The sequence below is a fragment of the Dipodomys spectabilis genome, unplaced genomic scaffold, assembly GCF_019054845.1.
Source record: "Dipodomys spectabilis isolate Male_0828 unplaced genomic scaffold, ASM1905484v1 ptg000071l, whole genome shotgun sequence".
NCBI classification, from domain to species: domain Eukaryota; kingdom Metazoa; phylum Chordata; class Mammalia; order Rodentia; family Heteromyidae; genus Dipodomys; species Dipodomys spectabilis.
The window spans coordinates 7,091,114-7,112,527 of NW_024870748.1; the positions used below are offsets into that span (position 1 = coordinate 7,091,114).

Here is a 21,414-nt window from a genome sequence, read left to right on the forward strand (position 1 = left end):
GAGGATGTCTTTGCTGCTTTTCTCAAAGTAGGATAATGAGATGGCTTCTCCTTTGTTTCTGTGAAGTTTGTCTCTATCTTATGGGAGCTTCACCCAGTGCTCCGGGTTTCTATTGGAGTAGTAAGTCCCAAAGTTAGTTTTCTTTCCTCATTAGTCATAACTTACTCAACCCTCCTGTCTACTAGCCACGCCTATCCTCTTGAGGACAGATTCAGGGCCAGGCTTGAAGCTGAATATTTTCTCACTCTTTCATTTTTTTAAAAGTCATAATTGCTTCCAGGTCACTAGGCAGTATGAGCCAAAAGGAGCATGGGAGAGTACTACCAGATTTAGTTAAACTGAGACTTTCTTAATCTTGGGATTTTAATTTACTGTCTTGATGGTAGAGTACAGACATGAGCAAACTGACAGGTTTCATGCTGTGTAGAGGGTCCCATTATGTCCTATAAGTTGCCAGATTTGTTCAGTACTTAAAAGATTTTTGGCTAGAAAGGAAGTTATATACTTCTGGACTACCTTTCAAGTGGATGAACACTCTGCTAATATATTTGTGTGTGTGTGTCTGTGTGTCTGTGTGTCTGTGTGTGTGTCTGTGTGTCTGTGTGTCTGTGTGTCTATGTCTGTGCCAGTCCTGAGGCTTGAACTCAGGGCCAGAGCGCTGTGCCTGAGCTTTTATGCTCAAAGTTAGTGCTCTGCAGCTTGAGCCACAGCTCTGCTTTTGGCTTTTTGGTGCTTAACTGGAGAAAAAGTCTTACAGAATTTCATGCCTGGGCTGGCTTTGAACTGTGTGATTCTTAGATCTTAGCTTCCTAAGTAAGTAGAAACATAGGCATGAGCCACTGTACAGTACTCAACCACACTGCCGTTCTTTTTTGACAGTCCTGAGGCTTCAACTCAGGGATTGGGCATTGTCCCTGAGCCTCTTTATGCTCAAGGCCAACATTCTACCACTTGAGCCACAGCACCACTTCCAGCTTTTTCAGAGGAGTTTATTGGAGATAAGATGATCATCATGTACTTTTCTGCCCAGGCTGGCTTTGAACCATGATCTTTAGATCTCAGCCTCCTGAGGAGTAGCTAGGATTACAGGCAGGAACCACTGGAGCCCAGCCACACTGCCATTCTTAAGGTTAAATACTTTGGTTTTTTTTTTTTCCGGTCGTGGGGCCTGAACTCTGGGCCTGGGCGCTGTCCCTCAGCTCTTCAGCTCAAGGCTAGCGCTCTACCACTTGAGCCATAGTGCCACTTCCGGCTTTTTTCTTTTTGCTTATGTGATGCTGGGGAATCGAACCCAGGGCCTCAGGCATGCAAGGCAAGCGCTCTACCACTGAGCCACCTTCCCAGCCCAAGGTTAAATACTTTGGAAGCAACATCCATCTTAGAATAAAACACTTGTCAGATACATGTTCTTTAACTCCTTTAAAGGCTTTACTCTTCCTCATAAGCACAATGATGCCCATGAGTTTGCTTGTAATTGTTGTGAAATATGCTTGGGTTGGCATCTCCATTTCAAAACAAGACAAACATGTCTACCTTATCCATAATATCTTGGGATTTTACTCTTGTTCATCCTCTATTAATAACTCTCCCCCAACCCTGACCTGTGCTATGACGTGATATTCTTACCCTTTTGATAATATTCTCTCTAAACCTTACTAAAATGTCTGTCTTCAGTGCTTCCCCACAGTTTCAGTTTGGCCCATGATGGTGAAATATTTCAGGTTCCCCTATTTCATTTCTTTCCTTTTGGTTATTGTATGCCACAAGCTTGTTTCATGCCTTTCATACCTGCTCTTGTCTTTGATTTTTTTCCTCCTCCTTTGAATTAAATTTTTTATATCATTTAGGTGTCTCTTTTACTACCTGCTTGCCCTTAGCTTAGCCGCTATTTTCACCATTGTAAAGATACAATTATTAACTTTGTTCTGTTCTCCTTTGTTCCAGAATGATGATTATGCTTGCTCCCGGCTCTCTGCTGCCCACTTGTTGGACTCCTTTCCTTGGATTTCAGACTGTCTTTATGACTCTATATGCATAGGCCTCCTGAATTGAAAAAGTTGTGTGCATGTGTGTGTGTGTGTGTGTGTGCGTGCATGCGTGCTCTTGCACCTGTGTGTGTGTGTACGTGTGTGTGTGCTCTTGCACCTGTGTGTGTATGTGCATATAAGTATTCAGCCTTAAACTCAGGGCCTGGACACTGTACCTTAGCTCTTTCACTTAAGGCTAGTTCTCTACCACTTAAGCCACAGATCCACTTCTGGCTTTTTTTTTTTTTTTTTGGGTCCGGTCGTGGGGTCTGAACTCTAGTCTGGGCGCTGTCCCTCAGCTCTTCAGCTCAAGGCTAGCACTCTACCACTTGAGCCACAGTGCCACTTCCGACTTTTTTCTTTTTGCTTATATGGTGCTGAGGAATCGAACCCAGGCCTCAGGCATGCAAGGCAAGTGCTCTACCACTGAGCCACCTTCCCAGCCCCTACTTCTGGCTTTTTTTGTAGTTAATTGGAGATAAGAGTCTCATGGACTTACTTGCTTAGGCTGACTTCAAACTGCAATTCTCAGATGTCAGCCTCCTAGAATTAAGAGGAGCTAGAGTTACAGGTGCCCGGCTGAAAAATTTTATTTTTTCAACCACATTTATCACTTTGAGTTGATGGAACATTTGCTCTCTTTTGTTTGACTATAAGTTGAATATAACTTTGGTGTTATTCCCTCCACAGTGGTCCCTCTGTCTCCCAGGCATTGACTAGCATTTAATTCTTAGGCCATGCAGCTGTTCATTTCTTACCAATTACATAGTTGTGACATCTGGGAAAATTCTTTGAGGTATTTCATATCCTTGTGCTTCTGCTCACTAGGTCATTTGGTATTACCATGTTTCTTCCAAGTTCCTTTTTGGAACTTTGCCTTTGATGTGATAGTTCCCATCAGAGAAAGCAAGAACATGAGTATATACTCATGTCCATGCACACACACACATGACTGTGCATGCTTCTAGTGAATGCAAGCTGGCATGAATGTGTGCACACTAGTAGAACTTACCTGTATGTATGTGTGTTTATCCAAAAAGTATTTTCTTTTTGCTCATCTCCCTTGAGTAGTTTATAGTTGAGTGGTTGCTAATTTGATTGGGCATTAAAAAATTAAAGAAAACCTAAGGCTAGCTGGGTGCCAGTGGCTTACTCCAGTATTTCTAGCTATTCAGGAAGCTGAGATCTGAGGATTGAACTTTAAAGCCAGTCTGGGGAGGCTTCTACAATTAGCTACCAAAAAGGTGGAAGTAGAGCTGTGATTCAAGTCATAGAACACTATCCTTGAACACAAAAGCTCAGGGACAGTGTCCGTCTGGGCCCTGAGTTCAAGCCTCAGAACTGGCACACACACACACACACCACCACCACCACCACCACCACCAGCAACAACAACAACAACAAGGCATACTGAATGAGAGTGCATGTATTTGAGACTTATGGAATCTGTATTTGGAATAAGCTCCCCAGTCATTCTAGCTTGGGAAGTAGTGGTTAATTTGGATCATCCCAATTCATCTCTTGCCATCAGGATGCACCTTTGACTGTCTGGCTACACCCATTTTACCTTCTGGTATAAACTACTTAGCTCAGTGTTGTGTCTGTGTTTCTGCTCCTCCCCTCCCTTTGATTACAAACAGTATTGTTAATTAGAAAAAGAGGGCCTCAAATATATAGGGATGATGCTTTGACAGAACCATGATCTAAGTTTGGGAGGCAAAGATTTCAGTGAATACTCTTATCTTTAGGATGGGGCATCCAGTATCAGTTTTGTATTGTAGGTAGTCATATAGTATGTGTCATGAGCACATTTAGCTTTACCTTACTTTTCCTTCTGTGTTTTTGTTTGGCCTAAAAATTATTTAGGATATATTTGGTATGTTGTTCTGTTTCCAAACCCTGGGATTCCCTCCATGATTTCTATTCTACAAGCTTACTAATCACTCCTAAACAGCAGAAAAAGAAAACTGACAGGGAAAAAACCCATGCTCATTGACATACCTACGGTCCACATATATTTAAGTATCAACTAAAACTTGTAGAAATTTTTGTCGAAATTCATTTCATGGTGAGAATGGTACTTCTCATTGCCTGAATCCTCTAATGCTTCCTAGAGAGGAAAGATGAAAAAAAATTTTGGTGGATCCACCAATAGGCTGAGCTGTTGTTGGTTGATTGAAGACTATTCCAAGATATTCTAAGAAATAGTCAAAACTTCATTAACCAATATGCTCATTTTGTTGTTTCAACAGGATCTTGCTATGTAACCCAGGCTGGCCTTGAACACTTAGTCTTCTCATCTCTACCTTCCAGAGTGCTCGTATTACAAGCAGATGTCATCACATCTGGCAAATGGCACCTTTGTTAAAAAAAATCTCTAAAATTATGCTAGCTCATGTAATTGGCTTCAAAATGTTAAAAAAAATTATTTTCAGAAAAAGTAAAAAGTCATGACTCTTGTACAGATATAAAAACAAACACGTGTTAAAGATTTTATTCTATTCATTAATCAGCAAAGGAATCAGACAGATGTTATAGTTATTTCCAAGAAAAAGTCAAAAAGCACAAACTTATATGGAGTGAAGGAACTAGATGGCTAATTCAGGCAAAACTTTTTCCACACCGAGGAAGGAGGTTAATCCAGACTCTATGAGACAAGACAAGTTTTCTTATCTATCAGTTATCTGCAATTTACAGAGGTGCAAAATAAGTCAGAGATGATAAACTGAAGTAGAATCAGGCATCTCTGAAAGGTATGCTATAGATAATGCAGGTACTTTTCTATAGTAAGCAAGTATTGGCGGAGGTGTTTTCTTTTTCTTTTTCTTTCTTGGTTGATTTTTGCTTCTTGTGATTTCTCAGGGTCATCACCTCAATTCAGATCCAGAATTCAGTACCATATAACATGCATTTACTGCGTACTTGCTATGTGTAAGGTGTTTCAGAGGAACCAGAGACAAAAAAAGATGTTATTCTTTCCTCAAGTAGCTGATTATGTGGTAGGGGAGACAGATATGTCATACTCCCCTCTAATCACACAACAGAAGAAAATCAGTACAAGGCTAAAGGTAGGAATTAAGTGTTGGAGGAGAACCAGAGATGGAGGGGTTAACTGATCAGGGGCTGAGGTGGAGGGGATGACACAATGACATTTAAACCAGGCATTGAGGGATGACAGCAAGGGGAAGAGGGGTCACAGGGGGTGGGAAAAGGCCATTTCAGAGTGAGGAAGCAACAGAGACCTGAAACTGGATGGCCTGTTTAGGGAAGGGTCAGGATCTGACATGGCTAGGTTGGCAGGGAAAGGGCAAGAAATAGCAGAAGAGGAGACTGAAGAGAAGGTTTGAGGCCAAGTCCTGAGGGCCCTGAAGGATGTGCTAAGAATCTCGTTTAATTCTGATGGCTTTTGATGAGGGAGGGGAGACTTGATCGAATCAGTGCTTTAGGAGATGAATTGATTGTAGAATCAAGCAATAGTAGAGGGAGCAGTTAAGCAGCCAGTGTAATATTCCTGGTGTGAGATGATGAGAGCCTGCACCAGGGCAGTGGCAAGAGGGGTAAGGAGAAGAGGCTTTATCAAGATTTGACTCCTGATTGTATCTGGACAGTGGAGAGGAGAGGAGTTGAACAAATTTCTAGGCTAGGGGACAGTGCTATTAACTAAGACAGGAAGCATGCTGTGTCTGGCATGGCGTGTGGGGAGCACATTTACAGGAGTAGATAATGAGTCTGGTTTGAGACCCGTTGGATTTGAGAGGCTCAGTGGACATCCAATTAACAGTGAGTTGATGGCAGCTGGGAATTCAGGTCTGGGCCTATGGAGAGAGGTCAAGACTAGAGATACAGATGTGGAGGTTGTCAGCGCACCCAGGGGTGAATTGAAACAGTGGGAGCTCATAGATAAGAGATAAGGGATAGGCAGGGCTGACATCCATAGGCAAAGAGATAGAGGCTGTGAGGAAAAGCCAGTAAGAGCCAGAAAAGCACTGAGGAAAAGGATGCAGATAGACAAAGATTAGAAAGAGAAGGCAGAGACAGCAGGAGGCAAAAAGTAGAGGAAGATAAAAAGGAAGAGAGAAAAGAAGGAGGAGAGACTGAAGAGGAACCTCAGGTAAATGAAGAAAATGACACCAAGTCAAGAGAGGATGGGAAGAGAAGTGAGAAGGGAAAGTTGGAGTGGTGACTATGCTTGGAGAGAGACAGGAGAAGAGAAGTGTGTGTGTGTGTGTGTGTGTGTGTGTGTGTGTGTGTCTGTGTCTGTGTCTGTGTCTGTGTGTGTATGAGAGAGAGAGAGAGAGCACGTTGGGAGAACAACAGGGGGAAGAGAGAGGAGGACGAAGAAACAGGAGAAGAAATAGAGAAGCATAGGAGAGAGTGGAGTTAAGGAGAGAGGGGTGAACTTTGGAAAACAGGAAGGAAAAGAAATGAGAGATGGTAACAGAGTTAAGATGAGACACACACAGCCAGGTGCTCATGGCTCACACCTGTAATCCTAGCTACTCAGGAGGCTGAGATCTGAGGATCACAGTTCAAAGCCAGCCTGAGCAGGAAAGTCTGTGAGACTCTTATCTTCAGTGAACCACCAGAAAACTGGAAGTGGTGCTGTGCCTCAAACAGTAGAGCACTTGCCTTGAGCTGATGAGCTCAAGGACAGCATCCAAGCCCAGAGTTCAAGCCCCATGACCACGACCAAAAAAAAAAAAAAAAAAAAAAAAGACACACACAGAGGTAAGGGGCAGTCTTCAGTGAATATCCAAGATTCTAGGGTGGACAAGAAGGGTAGAAGAGAAGCCACCTGCCACTGGGTCAGGAAAGCTAGGAAAGGGGAAAGTATGCAAAAAGGGGGCATCTTTGCTGTCCTCACTTGACACCTTCCTTCCTTTTGGGGCTAGCCACCTGGCCTCCTGGCACTTCCTTGACCTTAGCAGACAGTCCTTTGCCTGAGGACCTTTGCATATACTCTTTCTCTCACTGGAATGCTCTCCTCCCAGATAGCTTTATTGCTTGCTAATCTCCTTTGGGTTGCTGAAATGTGTCCTCAGAAAGGAATACCCTGATCACCCTATTTCAAGTCATAATCCATTCATTCACATATACCATACGCATGGTCTCTCATGCTCCTTAGCCTGTGTGGTATACCTTGTAACATGCTATAACATAAAATGATTTAACATACTTCTTATGCATCTTATCCTTGAAGAATTTAAGCACGCTGCAGTCATGGATTTGAGTCTATTTTATTCAGTTAAATCCCTGGTACCTAGGACAGTTCTGGCACATAGTAAAAGCTCAGTAGATATTTGTTCAATGAATAAGTGAATGCTATTGACAATGAACAAGATTGAAAAAGGATTAAAATGATAAATAGAACAAATTTATGATGTGACTGTACTCTGAGACATAGAGAATAGAAAATTCTCATCACTGTAGGGTTCTGTTTAGAGCTTTGATGAATAAGGATTTTAGCTAATAGAGTAAGTTTGGAGTTTAAGGGCCTCAAGACAGGCTCTTTGGATAAAGCTCTTTTTCTTGTTACTTCCTTAGCTAGAAGTAGAATTGACTGTGCAGTGGTTGTCAATGGCCAGAGCTGGATAGTGGTTGGTGAAGGAAGAGGTAGATTATGGGGGTGGCAGACTAATATGAAGGGACAAAGGCATATGTGGTTCTTTTTGCTGTAGTTGTTGGTCATGGGGCTTGAACACAGGGCTTGGGGTGCTGTCCCTGAGCTTTTCTGTGCCAGGCTATTGATCTACCACTTTGAGCCACAACTCCACTTCTGGTTTTCTGATGGTTAATTAAAGATAAGAGTCTCACGGACTTTCCTGCCCAAGCTAGCTTTGAACCACTATGCTCTGAGCACAGCTTGCTGAGCTTACAGGTGTGAGCCACCAGAGCCCAGCTAATACGTAGTTCTTGATGGAGCTTTGTTTTTGTTTGCTTGTGGACAGAGTACAAGGAGTATTGCACCCAATTCAGGGGCAGCTTTTCTACTATGTTAGATAGGTGCATTATGACCAACTTGGAGGCAGAACAGATTACATTTGAAGAGCTTGTGAAGAAAGCATGTGCTTCCTCTGGAGTGCTTAAATTGGTTTCATCACTCAGATCCTTCAGTACCAATGGATTAGAGAGCAGATGTGAAAAAGACCCCTGGTCTTGGCAATGCACTTGTTATTCAAATGGGTGTATGCCTCTAATTGTAGTCACTTAGGCTAAATATGTACAGAAAAATAAGCTGTCATTTCATTTGTCTACAATAGATTGAATTTTCTCAACAACTCTAGCATATATGTCTTTGAAGAGAATTTTAGAATCACCAAGTGATTTTCTGAGTCCTCATGTCCACCCTGAAACATATATTCCTGGAAAACCAATGGCACCGTTTCCCCTATTTGGACTTTTATTTTTCCATAGCAGGATGGTTTGGGAGAGTCTGCTTTAATATTTTAATGCTATAAGTAACTTCAATTTAAGTTTCTGTATAAAAGCCTGGTAAAGAAGCTGTCCTGTACTGAGTTTTGACTTTGGGGGATTCTTTTTTTCCCAGAGGGAGTGGCCACAGCAGATCTTATCTGGTGGCGAGTGGCTGTCATGATCTCTACAGCACCGCTCTACAGCGGCGTGCACAACTGGACCAGTTCTGACCGGATTCGCATGTGTGGCATCAACGAGGAGAGGTGAGGAGGTTTGATAGTGTTTGTTGCCAGACTTCCAGTGAGTGGTAACTGCCCATAGAGGGGTAGTATGTAGTAAGGCCTGTGGACAAGACTCTTGGTTGTTTCTAATTCCCCTGAGATGGGCTGAATCTGAGGTTAGGGGAGTGAACTGCTTTGCCATGCTGTCCCTATTCAGATGGCCTTTGTTAATATTAGTTTGTTAAGAACTGTCTGGCACTAGTGGCTCTCAGCTGTAATCCTATCTATTCAGGAGGCTGAGATCTGAGGATTGTGGTCAAGTTGCCCGGGCAAGAAAGACCATGAGACTCTTATCTCCAGTTAATCACCAAAACCACCAGAGGTGGAGAGGTGGCTAGTTTTGTTTTGTTTTGTTTCGTTTTTGTCAGTCGTGGTGCTCTTCAGCTCAAGGCTACCACTCTGTGTCTTGAGCCACAGCGCCACTTCTGGTTTTCTGAGTGGATTGGAGATAAGAGTCTCACAGACTTTCCTGCCTGGGCTGGCTTTGAATCGAGATCCTCAGATCTCAGCCTCCTGAGTAGCTAGGATTACAGGTATGAGCCACCGGTGCCCAGCTGGGTGGCTAGTCTTGGGTAAAAAAGCTCAATGAAAGTGTGCAGGCTCTGAGTTCCAGCCCGAGGATAAGCACACACACAGACACACAGACACAATCTCAACGGGTGTCATTGTTCCATTTTCATATATGCCTATAAAGTGCTTTTACGGTATTCACCCCTTTACCTTCTCTGTTGGCCCTCCTCACTCCTGCTGGTGCCTCCCTCCCCATAAAACCTGCTTTACTTTTCTGTGAGTCATTTTTCATTTTTTGGTCACTCTTGGCGCTGTCCCTGAGCCCCTTTGCTCAAGGCTAGTGCTCTACCACTTTGAGCCATAGCACCTCTTCCAGTTTTCTGGTGGTTAATTGGAGATAAGGGTCTCACAGACTTTCCTGCCTGGGCTGGCTTTGAACCACAATCCTCTTATCTCAGCCTCCTGAGGAGCCAGGATTATAAGCATGAGCCACTGGTGCCTGGCTTGTGATTCTTTTTTTTTTTTTCAGTGTATATTAACTGTACAAAGGAGTTTCATCATTTGTTCATGCATATATTATAATTTAGCCAGATTGACCTCATCTGTTGCTCTTTTTCCTGGTTTTCTTTACCCTCTATTGTTCAGTAGCTTTTAGTGAGTTTCCCTATGCCATCTTCATACACAGACACCATGTATTCATCCTCATTATTCTCTTTCCTTTTCTGTCCTCCCCTTCATTTCCCTAAACAGTCCCACAGTTAAATTTATGAACATAGTGTTAATACAAGCTTGAGAGTTGGTGATGCTTGTCTGATTTGTGTGTTTTCCATTTTCTGATTATAACAATATTTGGTTGACCCAGGTAGGCCATTTCCTGATAATGCCCTGTACTAAGGGCACCTAAAATGCTCTTCAAAGTTTATATTTTGTTTTCATATGTTGGCTACATGTGGTATTTGTGATGTCTCTCCATTTTAAGAGAAGACTGAGTTCTCCCGTGCTTGCAGGTGTTTTCTGGTGGTTCAGTTGGTAATTTCAAAGGGAAAGGGCAATGAGCCAGGTACTAGTGGCTCACGCCTATAATCATAATTATCCAGCGGGCTGAGATTTGAGGATCACAGTTTGAAATCAGCCTGGGCAGAAAATTGTTAGAAGTCTTAATAGACTCTTATCTCCAATTAAACAAAAAAAAATCTGGAAATGGAGGTATGACTCAAGTGGTAGAGCACAGTCTTAAGCAAGAAAGCCAAGCGAGAGTGCAAGGCCCTGAAGTCAAGCCCCATGAATGGATGTCTTTGTTTTATGTATTTTTGTGATGCTCTGGAGAAACTCAGGAACTTAGGGATACTGAGCACATGCTGTACCATGAAGCTATACCCCAGCCCCATGTTTTTGCTTTATTGTGCCAGTCCTGGGGCTTGAACTCAGAGACTGGTCATAGTCCCTGATATTTTTGCCCAAGGCTAGCATTCTACCACTTGACCCATAGCTCTACCTCCAGCTTTTTGGTGGTTAATTGGAGATAAGAGTCTCAAAGGATTTTCTGCCCTGGCTGGGCTGACTTTGAACCACCATCCTCAGATCTCAACCTCCTGTGTAGCTAGGATTATAGAATGTGAGCCACTGGCTCCCAGCCCATATTGTTTTTTGTTTGTTTGTTAGTCCTGAACTTGAACTCAGGGCCTGGGTGCTGTCCCTGAGCTTTTTTTTTCTCAAGACTAGCAGCCTACCACTTTGAGCTACAGCACTACTTCTGGCTTTTTGGTGATTAATGGGAGATAATTGAGTCTCATGGACTTTCCTGCCAGGGCTGGCTTTGAACCGTGATCCTCAGATCTTAGCCTCCTCAATAGCTAGGACTACAGGCATGAGCCACTGGCACTACTCGGCTTTATATTTTTGTTTAATCTACCTTTTTCTCCTGTTCCTAACTCTAGAGGTATATGCTTTTCTAAGGTTAAGACTAAAAGAATAGACTGGCTTATTTTCTGAAGCTCTTAGCCTGATAGCCATTAATGCATGATATTAAACACAATTTGTTCCATACTGAGGAACAAGTTAGAGATCGGCTTAAAATGAATTTAATTTTCGACTCCAAAAATCAAGACCAAAGAAAATAAGATGAATTCTTCTGAGAGACAGCAGCTGAGATTTTCCTGTGTATATGTTATCCATAGATAACTAATAAGAGATGATCTACAGCAAAGCAAGATGGTGGTGTTGCTTTGTGTGGATAGTCAATATTCACTGATAAGTTATGTTGGTCTAGTTCTAAGTAGTGGACACTTTGTAGAGATGTAGAACAGCATCCAAGAAACCAGGAAACAAGTTACCCTTACATATCTGCTAAGAATGGTCTCAAAATCTGATTTTCCCTCTTTACAAACCTCTTTTGGGATGCTCAATTACCAAATATACCTAGTGTTTAAAATGACCTTTTAAGCATTACTACTTCTGATCTCATTCATCCATGTGTTATCATCACCTTACCACAATCTAGGTCGTCCTACAGCTGATTTCCAAAGTATTATCCTATCGTATGTAAAAATCATCTTCCTCCACCATTTCCAACTTGTAAAACTTAGACACTATGGGTCCAAAACTTCTCTTGGGCATTAACTCTGGAAGTTATGTTGTAGAAGCCTGCCAGGCTTTATCAGCTACAGTTGTGGACTACAGAACTGGGGACATGGGTTTTCTGCTGGTCCCAAATGGCCTGTTCTAGTCATTAGTCATTCTACCATTAATTCACTCCTTCCTTGAAGAAACATTTATTAGAAGCCATGCATGGTTGGCTTACACTTGTAATCCTAGCTACTCAGGAGGCTGAGATCTGAGGATCACGTTTTGAAGCCAGCCACAACAGGAAAGTCCTTGAGACTCTTGTGTCCAATTAATCACAGAAAAGACTGGAAGTGGTGCTGTGGCTCAAGTGGTAGAGTGCTAACCCTGAGCAAAATGAGCCTAGAGATTGCACCCAGGTCCTGAATTCAAGCCTCAAGACTGGCAAAAAGAAAAAAAAGAAAAGAAACAGTTTGTGTAGCTTTTGAGGCCTGCAGTGGTTCATATCTCTCTCCCATATGAGCAATGCCTCATGGATCCTGAATGGTTACCTTGGTGGGTAAGCTCTTGGGAGGGGGAGGAACAGGGAGGAATTTGTAGGTTCTGGAGGGGTCCTTTTGGAAAGAACCCTAGAAAGCAGGATGAACATCCCAGAGACAAGAATCTACTCAGACCAGTGTGCTTTGCAGGAACCTGCAATGCTACATGTGGACACTCTGCTTTGCATCCTGGAAACACGCCCCCCACCCCGCCCTCTCCACCAATACATTGTGATATCCCCCAAGCCACCCTGGGTAATGACACAGGATGGTTTTGTGGGAAACCAAGCAGGCAGAGAGCCTTTTGGGGAAAGCCGTGGTGATTCCAGATCTGAGCTTCATATCCCTCCTCTGGTTGTGTCTCCCATGCCAGAAGAGCACCTCTTTCTGATGAGGAGTCCACGACAGGTGACTGCCAGCACTTTGGATCTCAGGAGTTTTGTGTTGGCGGCAGTTTTTCCAAGGTAAGGAGTTATGAGCTGCCACATGATGCCCTCCAAAGGTGAGGCAGGTTTTCCTATATGAGCAGGAGGGCTAGAGGGAGACTGGGTATTTCCCCTGAGTTACTGTTGGTGGGGCAGAAATCGGCTGGCTTTCCTTTGCTTCTGCCAAGATCTAGTTGGTTGAGTCGCAGAGAGGACCAGGAGTTGTCTCTCAAGGCCTTCAGGATACATGCACCAGCCAAAAGGAACTCAACAACAGTGGGCACACTGTTCTGTCATTGCAGGTGGAGCTCACCGCAGTTGGAAGTGGCAGCAATGCCCGGGGGGCAGACTCAGATGGCAGTGCGACAGAAAAACTTGGGCACAAGTCCGAGGAGCAGCCTGATGATCTCCAGTCAAAAATGGACTATGCTGGGAATACTGCAGAGGCTGAGGGGCTCCTGGTGCCACTGAGCAGCCCAGGAGACGGGCTCAAACTGCCCACTCCTGACAGCCCCGAGGCCTGCAATAGCAGGGCCGACTGCTCTTGGACTCCCCTCGGCACGCAAATGAGCAAGCAAGTTGACTGCTCAGCAGCTGGGGTAAAGGCTTTGGACTCAAGGCACGGTGTTGGGGACAAGAATACTTTCATTTTGGCAACTTTGGGAACCGGAGTCCCCGTGGATGGGAGCCTGCCTCTGGTTACCACTAACTTTAGTTCGCTGCCAGCTCCCATTTGTCCCCCTACTCCTGGTTCGGCCTCTGTACCCCCATCTGTTCCAGATCCATTCCAGGTTCCCCTCTCTGTCCCTGCCCCAGTACCCCATTCTGGGCTAGTTCCAGTCCAAGTTGCTACTTCGGTTTCAGCTCCTTCTCCTCCCCTAGCGCCAGTCCCTGCTCTGGCCCAGGCCGCAGCACCACCCTCAGTACCCACTCTTATCTCAGACTCAAGCCCCCTGTCTGTGTCAGCCTCTGTGTTGGTGCCTGTGCCAGCATCTGCTCCACCCTCGGTCGCAGTCCCCCTGTCAGCTCCTGCTCCTACTCCTCTCTCAGTGCCCGTTTCAGCCCCTCCTTTGGCCCTGATCCAGGCTTCTGGGACTCCTTCAGCTCCCACTTTGGTCCTCGCTCCGGTGCCCACACCAGTTTTGGCTCCTATGCCAGCATCCACACCTCCAGCAGCCCCTGCCCCTCCGTCTGTGCCGATGCCCACTCCAACGCTGTCCTCTGGCCCGCCTTCTACCCCTACCCTCATTCCTGCCTTTGCTCCCACGCCGGTGCCTGCACCCACCCCAGCCCCAATCTTTACTCCAGCCCCCACGCCCATGCCGGCTGCCACACCAACTGCCATTCCCACTTCGGCCCCCATCCCAGCTTCCTTCAGTTTGAGTCGAGTGTGTTTTCCTACAGCTCAGGCACCAGCTATGCAAAAAGTCCCTCTGTCTTTTCAGCCAGGGACAGTGCTAACCCCAAACCAGCCACTGGTTTATATCCCACCTCCAAGCTGTGGGCAGCCACTCAGTGTGGCCACACTGCCAACTACCCTGGGAGTGTCCTCCACTCTGACGCTCCCTGTCCTGCCATCCTACCTGCAGGACAGGTGTCTCCCGGGCGTGCTGGCCTCACCGGAACTCCGGTCTTACCCATATGCATTTTCTGTGGCCCGTCCTCTGACATCAGATTCTAAGCTAGTCTCTCTGGAAGTGAACAGACTCCCGTGCACTTCCCCATCCAGTAGCTCTACCACCCAGCCCACACCTGATGGGGTCCCCGGGCCTTTGGCAGATACCTCCCTCACCACTGCTTCTGCCAAGGTGCTTCCAACTGCACAGCCTTTGTTGCCAGCCCCCAGTGGGAGCTCAGTCCCACCACACCCCACCAAGATGCCAGGTGGTGCTGAGCAGCAAACAGAAGGGAGTTCTATTACCTTCTCTCCCCTCAAATCACCTCCACAGCTAGAACGGGAGATGGCCTCTCCACCAGAGTGCAGCGAGATGCCCCTTGACCTCTCCTCCAAGTCTAACCGCCAGAAGCTTCCCTTGCCGAACCAGCGCAAAACACCTCCCATGCCCGTGTTGACGCCGGTACACACCAGCAGCAAGGCCCTCCTCTCCACAGTCCTGTCGAGGTCTCAGCGCACAACCCAGGCTGCTGGCAGCAATGTTACCTCCTGCCTGGGCTCTACGTCCTCACCCTTTGTGATCTTCCCTGAGATTGTGAGGAACGGGGATCCCAGCACCTGGGTGAAAAACTCCACTGCGCTGATCAGCACCATTCCTGGCACATATGTGGGAGTGGCCAACCCAGTGCCTGCATCTCTGCTGCTGAACAAAGAGCCCAACCTGGGCCTCACTCGAGACCCCCGCCATCTCCCCAAGCAGGAGCCCATCTCCATCATTGATCAAGGAGAGCCCAAGAGCACTGGTGCCGCATGTGGCAAAAAGGGCACCCAGACTGGTGCTGAAGGACAGCCAAGCACAGCAAAGACTCGTTACACCCCAACCCGTATTGCCCCTGGGCTGCCAGGGTGCCAAACCAAGGAACTTTCCTTGTGGAAACCTACAGGGCAGGCAAATATTTATCCACGGTGTTCAGTCAATGGGAAACCCACCAGCACCCAGGTCCTGCCTGTTGGCTGGTCACCATACCACCAAGCATCTCTACTTTCCATTGGCATTTCCAGTGCCGGGCAGCTGACTCCCAGTCAGGGGATGTCCATCAGACCAGAGTTTTCTGGTGTGCCATCTCTTGGCCCCAGTGAAGCTGTGCATGGACTTCCTGAGGGGCAGTCGCGGCCCGGGGGCCCCTTTTCTCCAGAGCAGGACACTGTCACAAAGAACAAAACTTGCCGGATTGCTGCCAAGCCTTATGAAGAACAAGTCAATCCTGTCCTCCTGACTCTCAGCCCTCAGACAGGGACCCTGGCTCTGTCAGTTCCACCTAGCAGTGGGGACATAAGAGTGAATCAGGAGCCCGAGGAATCAGACAGCCACCTCTGTTCTGATAGTACTCTTAAGATGGAAAGTCCCCAGGCGGCTTGTGGCCTGAAGCTAGCAGGAGACACAAAGCCTAAGAACCAAGTGCTGGCTACCTATATGTCTCATGAGCTGGTCCTGGCCACTCCCCAGAACCTGCGCAAGATGTCTGAGCTGCCTTTGCTACCTCATGACAGCCACCCCAAGGAACTTATCTTGGACGTGGTTCCAAGCAGCAAGAGGGGCTCCAGCACAGAGCTTTCGCAGCTTGGAAGCCAGGTGGATCTGGGGCGGGTGAAAATGGAAAAGGTGGATGGTGATGTGGTCTTCAATTTAGCCAGCTGTTTCCGGGCTGATGGCCTCCCAGTAGCTCCCCCGAGGGGTCAAGCGGAAGTGCGAGCTAAGGCTGGGCAGCCTCGAGTAAAGCGGGAAAGTGTTGGGGTCTTTACTTGCAAGAACAAGTGGCAGCCAGATGAAGTGACAGAATCCCTGCCACCCAAGAAGATGAAGTGTGGCAAAGAGAAAGAAGCTGAGGAACAGCAGCTGCCGCCTCCACCTCAAGTCAAGCCCATAGTCCGGAGTTCCCTGGGATCCAAGGTGAGTGCCAGTGCCCAGGATGAGGAGAGACCTTTTTGGTCTGCTTTGTCTGCAGATCTCATTTGCATTTGAGCTCCTCCTAAGCCCCACTGTTCTTGAGTACCTATGTAAACAGCACTGATGAGAAGGCTTTTTCCTTTCTAACTTACATTCTCTGTATATGAATGGTGTTTTCACCGAGGAAGGGGCAGACTTTATCATTTAGGATAGAGGCAATGATCCAATCTTGGGAGCCAGGGAAGCGATTGTCCCATGAGGTTATAAAGCCGAAGAAAGTATTGGAGAGGAAAATCAATTAGTAGCACACTCTTTCCTGAGTAACCATTCTTCCTTACCATTTAACAAGATGATTGATCAGTAGCCTTGAGATATTGGGGTCCAGGATGAGAAGGAGCCTATGACAAGACATTCCTTGCATTACTGGAAGATCCTTCTTTGGATCTGCTTGGAGTATTATGGGACCAGAGCCCACTGGGATTCCAGGATAATCCACCAGAATCCTGGCACTTTCCTGTTTGAACAGGTGGCAGCACTGGGTTTTGGCACTTGAGAATGTGGCAGATGATACAGATGGGCATCCAGTCTCAGTTCACAATAGACAGATTATGGGTAGGGGCAGAGTGTGAAGTAAAAAGGTGGGCCAACCTGGATGCTGATGGCTCATACCTGTAATCCTAGCTACTCAGAAGCCTCAGATCTGATGATCTCAGTTTGAAGCCAGCTGGGGCAGGAAAATCCATGAGACTCTTATCTCCAATTAACCACCAGAAAAGGCAGAAGTAGAGCTGTGGCTCAAGTGGTAGAACACTAGTCTTGAGCACAAACTCTCAGGGACAGTGCCCAGGCCCTGAGTTCAAGTACCAGGAATGGCACAAAAAAAAGGTAGGCCAGGAGTACTTGATTTGCATCTACTCCTCTTCCTAAGGGGAACTGAAAATATTGGTAAGCCATGAAGCCATGCAAGTTCTTTTTTTTTTTTTTCCAGAGACTGGGACTCAGATTCAGTATCTGATGCTTTTGGTTATTGGCTGTCACTCACCCACCTGAGCCATGCCTCCAACCTGGAGGAAATTCTTGAGACAGTGCAGTGATAGAGCTTGTTCAACACTTGGAACAATGGGAAGTTCTGTTAACATATTTTCACAGTTGACATACTTTAAGGGACAAATTACTAGCCAGAGTGTCATGGATTTGTGGCACAAACTTTTAGTCAATTTTGGGCTGTAGACCATTTTGAGAGCCATGGACCTGGTCCCCAGAAACATGACCTCAGAAGTTTGCCAATAATTCCAGTATATTCATAGACCCATTCCCTCCCCAATGCCCACCTATATACTTCAGGTTAAGAATCCCAGGGATCCAGAATTCTAGAGCCTAAGGCAAGAGGGTCTCATAAACAGGCTAGGGGTGTAGCTCAGTGATAGAGAGCTTGCCTACCCTATGCATGGCCCTGAATTATGTTACCATTATCCCCAAAAGAAAGGATAAAAAAAACCCTGGGGGAGAGTCTAGGTGGATTTTACATAGTGACTTCATACCTACCCCTTATATGTGAGAGACATGCATAATAGGAACATGGATCGTTCACAGTACAATGTATGACATTTGGCCAGGTTAACTGCCAAATAATCATAGTAATAATCCATATCATTAGAGATCTTAACATTGAATTTTTACTAAATACTAAGTGCTCTTACATATGTTATTTAATTTAATCCTTATAATAATCCTATGAGAGAAATACTACACCCAATTTAGAGGTGAATAAAATAGGCTTAGAGAAGATATTAGCCAAAGTTACACTGCTACAAAATGGCAGAGCTGAAACTACAACTCTGGTCTCTTTGGCTTCAAAGTCTTCAGCAATGCCACACTCTCTTCAACTTTCCTTATCTGAACCACCTCACTGAATGTTTAGCCAATATTTACTGAGTAGTTTCCTATGCCACTCCCTCCCAGGCAATGGCACTACTTATTTAAGAGAGTACCAGAGGACTGGTGATGAGTGTGCCCCTATAAGGTCTGTAACAGAGCTTCAGTCTTTTCCTAGCTGTGTGTCATTGATTAAGCTTCTTAATCTCTCTGACCCTTAGTTTTTTTTCATCTGGTTAATGAAACAGTGACACTTACTCATAGGATTGCTGTGAAAATTAAATGAGATAATTACATGAAATGTCTAGAATAGACAAACAATAGAGAAAAAGTACATGATTGGTTTCCTAGGGCTTGGGAGGGTGGGGAATTGGAAAAGGGGTAACTGATTAATGCCTATGAAGTGTTCGTTCAGGGTAACGAGAAAGTTCCAGAACTAAGTAAATGATAAAGTTACACAAGGCTGTGACTATATTGACACAATTGAAATGTATACTTGAATAACTGAATTGTAAAGCTGTTATTAGAAGACTGAAGGAGATGATATACAAGTGCTTAAAACTCCTTGCACATAGTAAATGCTCAGTGTTAGTGGCTGCTGTTTTTTTTTTTTTGGTCCAGTCGTGGGGCCTGAACTCTGGGCTTGGGTGCTGTCCCTCAGCTCTTCAGTTCAAGGCTAGCGCTCTACCACTTGAGCCACAGCACCACTTCTGGCTTTTTTCTTTTTGCTTATGTGGGGCTGAGTCGTCGAACCCAGAGCCTTATGCATGCAAGGCAAGCGCTCTACCACTGAGCCACCTTCCCAGCCCCAGTGACTGCTGTTTTTATTGTTAGAGCTACAAACAAAGTAGATGTGGTCCTTGCCCTTATGGAGCTTATGTCTTTTTTTTTGTTGTTGGTCATGGGGCTTGAACTCTGGGCCTGGGCGCTGTCCCTGAGCTTTTCAGCTCAAAGCAAGTGCTGTACCACTTGAGCCACAGTGCCACTTCTGCTTTTCTGGTGGTTTATTGGAGATAAGAGTTTCATGGCCTTTCCTGTCCAGGCTGGCTTTGAACCGTGATCCTCAGATCTCAGCCTCCTGAGTAGCTAGGATTACAGGCATGAGCCAACGGTGTCCCAGCGCTTATGTCTTTTTTTTTTTTTTGCCAGTCCTGGGGCTTGAACTCAGGGCACTGTCCCTCAGCTCTTCAGCTCAAGGCTAACACTCTACCACTTGAGCCACAGTGCCATTTCTGGCTTTTTCTGTTTATGTGGTACTGAGGAATAAAACCCAGGGCCTCATGCATGCAAGGCAAGCACTCTACACTGACCCACCTTCCCAGCCCTGTTGTGTCTTTTTGATGACTCAGTGGCATGCAGGCACAGCCCCTTCAGTATGAGATGAAGAGTTCGGTGGACCTATTTACGAATATAGAGAGCAGAGAATAAAGTTACAGGATGGGAGTACAAGAATCCACACTGAGTGACTACTCATGACAATTTAGTAAATCTGTATGTGGGAAGAAATAAGAAAATTAGATCTCTTTTTTTTTTTTGTCACATACAGGGACTTGAACTAGGTATATAACATTTTTCTCTCATTGGCTGGCACTCTGCTACCTGAGCCACTCCTCCAACCCCAGATCATTTTTGTTAGGTTCCTGAGAAAGAAACTGATGATAAGCAAACTATGATTAAGGGTTAATTCAAAACCATCTCTTCTGGGGTATGGCCAAGAATAATCACCCTGTATCATCTGTCCAAGGCCTTTCAGAATCCGAAAGGGCTTTCTGGACCATGAGAGAGTTGTGCTTCATTTAATGCTGCATGTAGTCTATTGTCTTTTCAGTCTTTGGGTCTGGTCGTGGGGCCTGAACTCTGGCCTGGGCGCTGTCCCTCAGCTCTTCAGCTCAAGGCTAGTGCTCTACCACTTGAGCCACAGCACCACTTCCGGCTTTTTTCTTTTTGCTTATGTGGTGCTGAGGAATCGAACCCAGAGCCTCATGCATGCAAGGCAAGCACTCTACCACTGAGCTAACTTCCCAGCCCCTGTCTTTTCAGTCTTTGAAAAATATTTTAAAATCCTGGTTACCATAGCATTCATCTTTCACCATATCTCTGCCATCCCAACTTTTTGTATAACTTGTGGTGAACAATATATTTTTATTTGCATTGCTGCCCTTGTAGATAGAGACAGAAATCCCTTCTAGATGTTCTGTTTCACTTGTTTTTGTCTACCTTAAGAAGTAAAAATTAATGATCTCTACTTGAAAGAAGAGCCAGCTAAAATTATATTCCAAAATAAATAGGACATGTTCATATTTATGTGCATTTAACTTTATTCACGCTGATTTAAAATAGTTTTACTCCACACCAGAAGGTCAAGATTTTAAGCAACTGTTTTTTGTCTTCCTCTTTGCTCCAAATTCTTTTGTTGTTTTTTATTGTTTTTGTTGTTGTTGTTGTCATCGTCGTCGTCGTCGTCGTCATGGGGCGTAGGCACTGTCCCTGAGCTCTTTTAGGCTTGATCACTTTGAGCCATAGCTTCACATCTGGACTTTTGGTGATTATTGGAAATAAGAGTCTCATGGACTTTCCTGGCTGGCTTTGAACCATGATCCTCAGATCTCAGACTCTTGAATAGCTATAGGTGTGAACCTCCAGTGTCCCGCTTCAATTCTTTGTTTTCTTACAGTTTGATTAGTAGGGACTGATAGCAAGCAAAGGGAAGAAACTGAATTTGAATTTCAGCTTAGTCCTCTGCTGAGTCGGAAAGAGGATATTATGGGATAGGGCAGTACAATCTCTTGAGTAATGGAGAACCCCTCCCCCTAGTTAAATCCCCTCAACACTATTTCTGTCAGTAATATATCCACCATCCTCTTAGCTGGACCTTGATCATGTTAAACTTCTAGAAGGTGGAATGGGTGTGGCAGAGCAGTGCAACTTACATTCTGGCAGCCTGGGAACAGAGAAAGAATGTCCATATTATGAGGCTCCCTCTTCTTTCCCCCCTTTTTGCATCTGGTCCTCCAGCCATTGGATGCTACCCACATTCAGGGTGAGTCTTCATCTTCTATTTAATGCTCTCTAGAAGCAACTTCATACACAAACCCAGAGGCATGGTTTACTAATCTCGTAGATGCTTCTCAATGCAATGAGATGAACCATCATACATCTAAGTTCATACAACTTCAAGCACATTTAACTCTTCCTTTCCTCCTAAAACCTGCTTTCAT

At 45.3% G+C, this 21,414-nt stretch overlaps 1 protein-coding gene across 2 annotated transcripts in view; it reads left to right on the forward strand.

Annotated features, from left to right (window-relative positions):
* Nucleotides 1-21,414, forward strand: part of Bcorl1 (BCL6 corepressor like 1) — an 81,146-nt gene that overhangs the window by 15,787 nt on the left and 43,945 nt on the right. For both annotated transcript variants that reach the window (XM_042682447.1, XM_042682448.1), the window contains 3 exons: nucleotides 8,575-8,704; nucleotides 12,707-12,797; nucleotides 13,061-16,324. In XM_042682447.1, coding sequence (XP_042538381.1) covers nucleotides 8,619-8,704; nucleotides 12,707-12,797; nucleotides 13,061-16,324 — 3,441 coding nt within the window. In that variant the 5' untranslated portion in view covers nucleotides 8,575-8,618. The remainder of the gene's footprint in view (nucleotides 1-8,574; nucleotides 8,705-12,706; nucleotides 12,798-13,060; nucleotides 16,325-21,414) is intronic.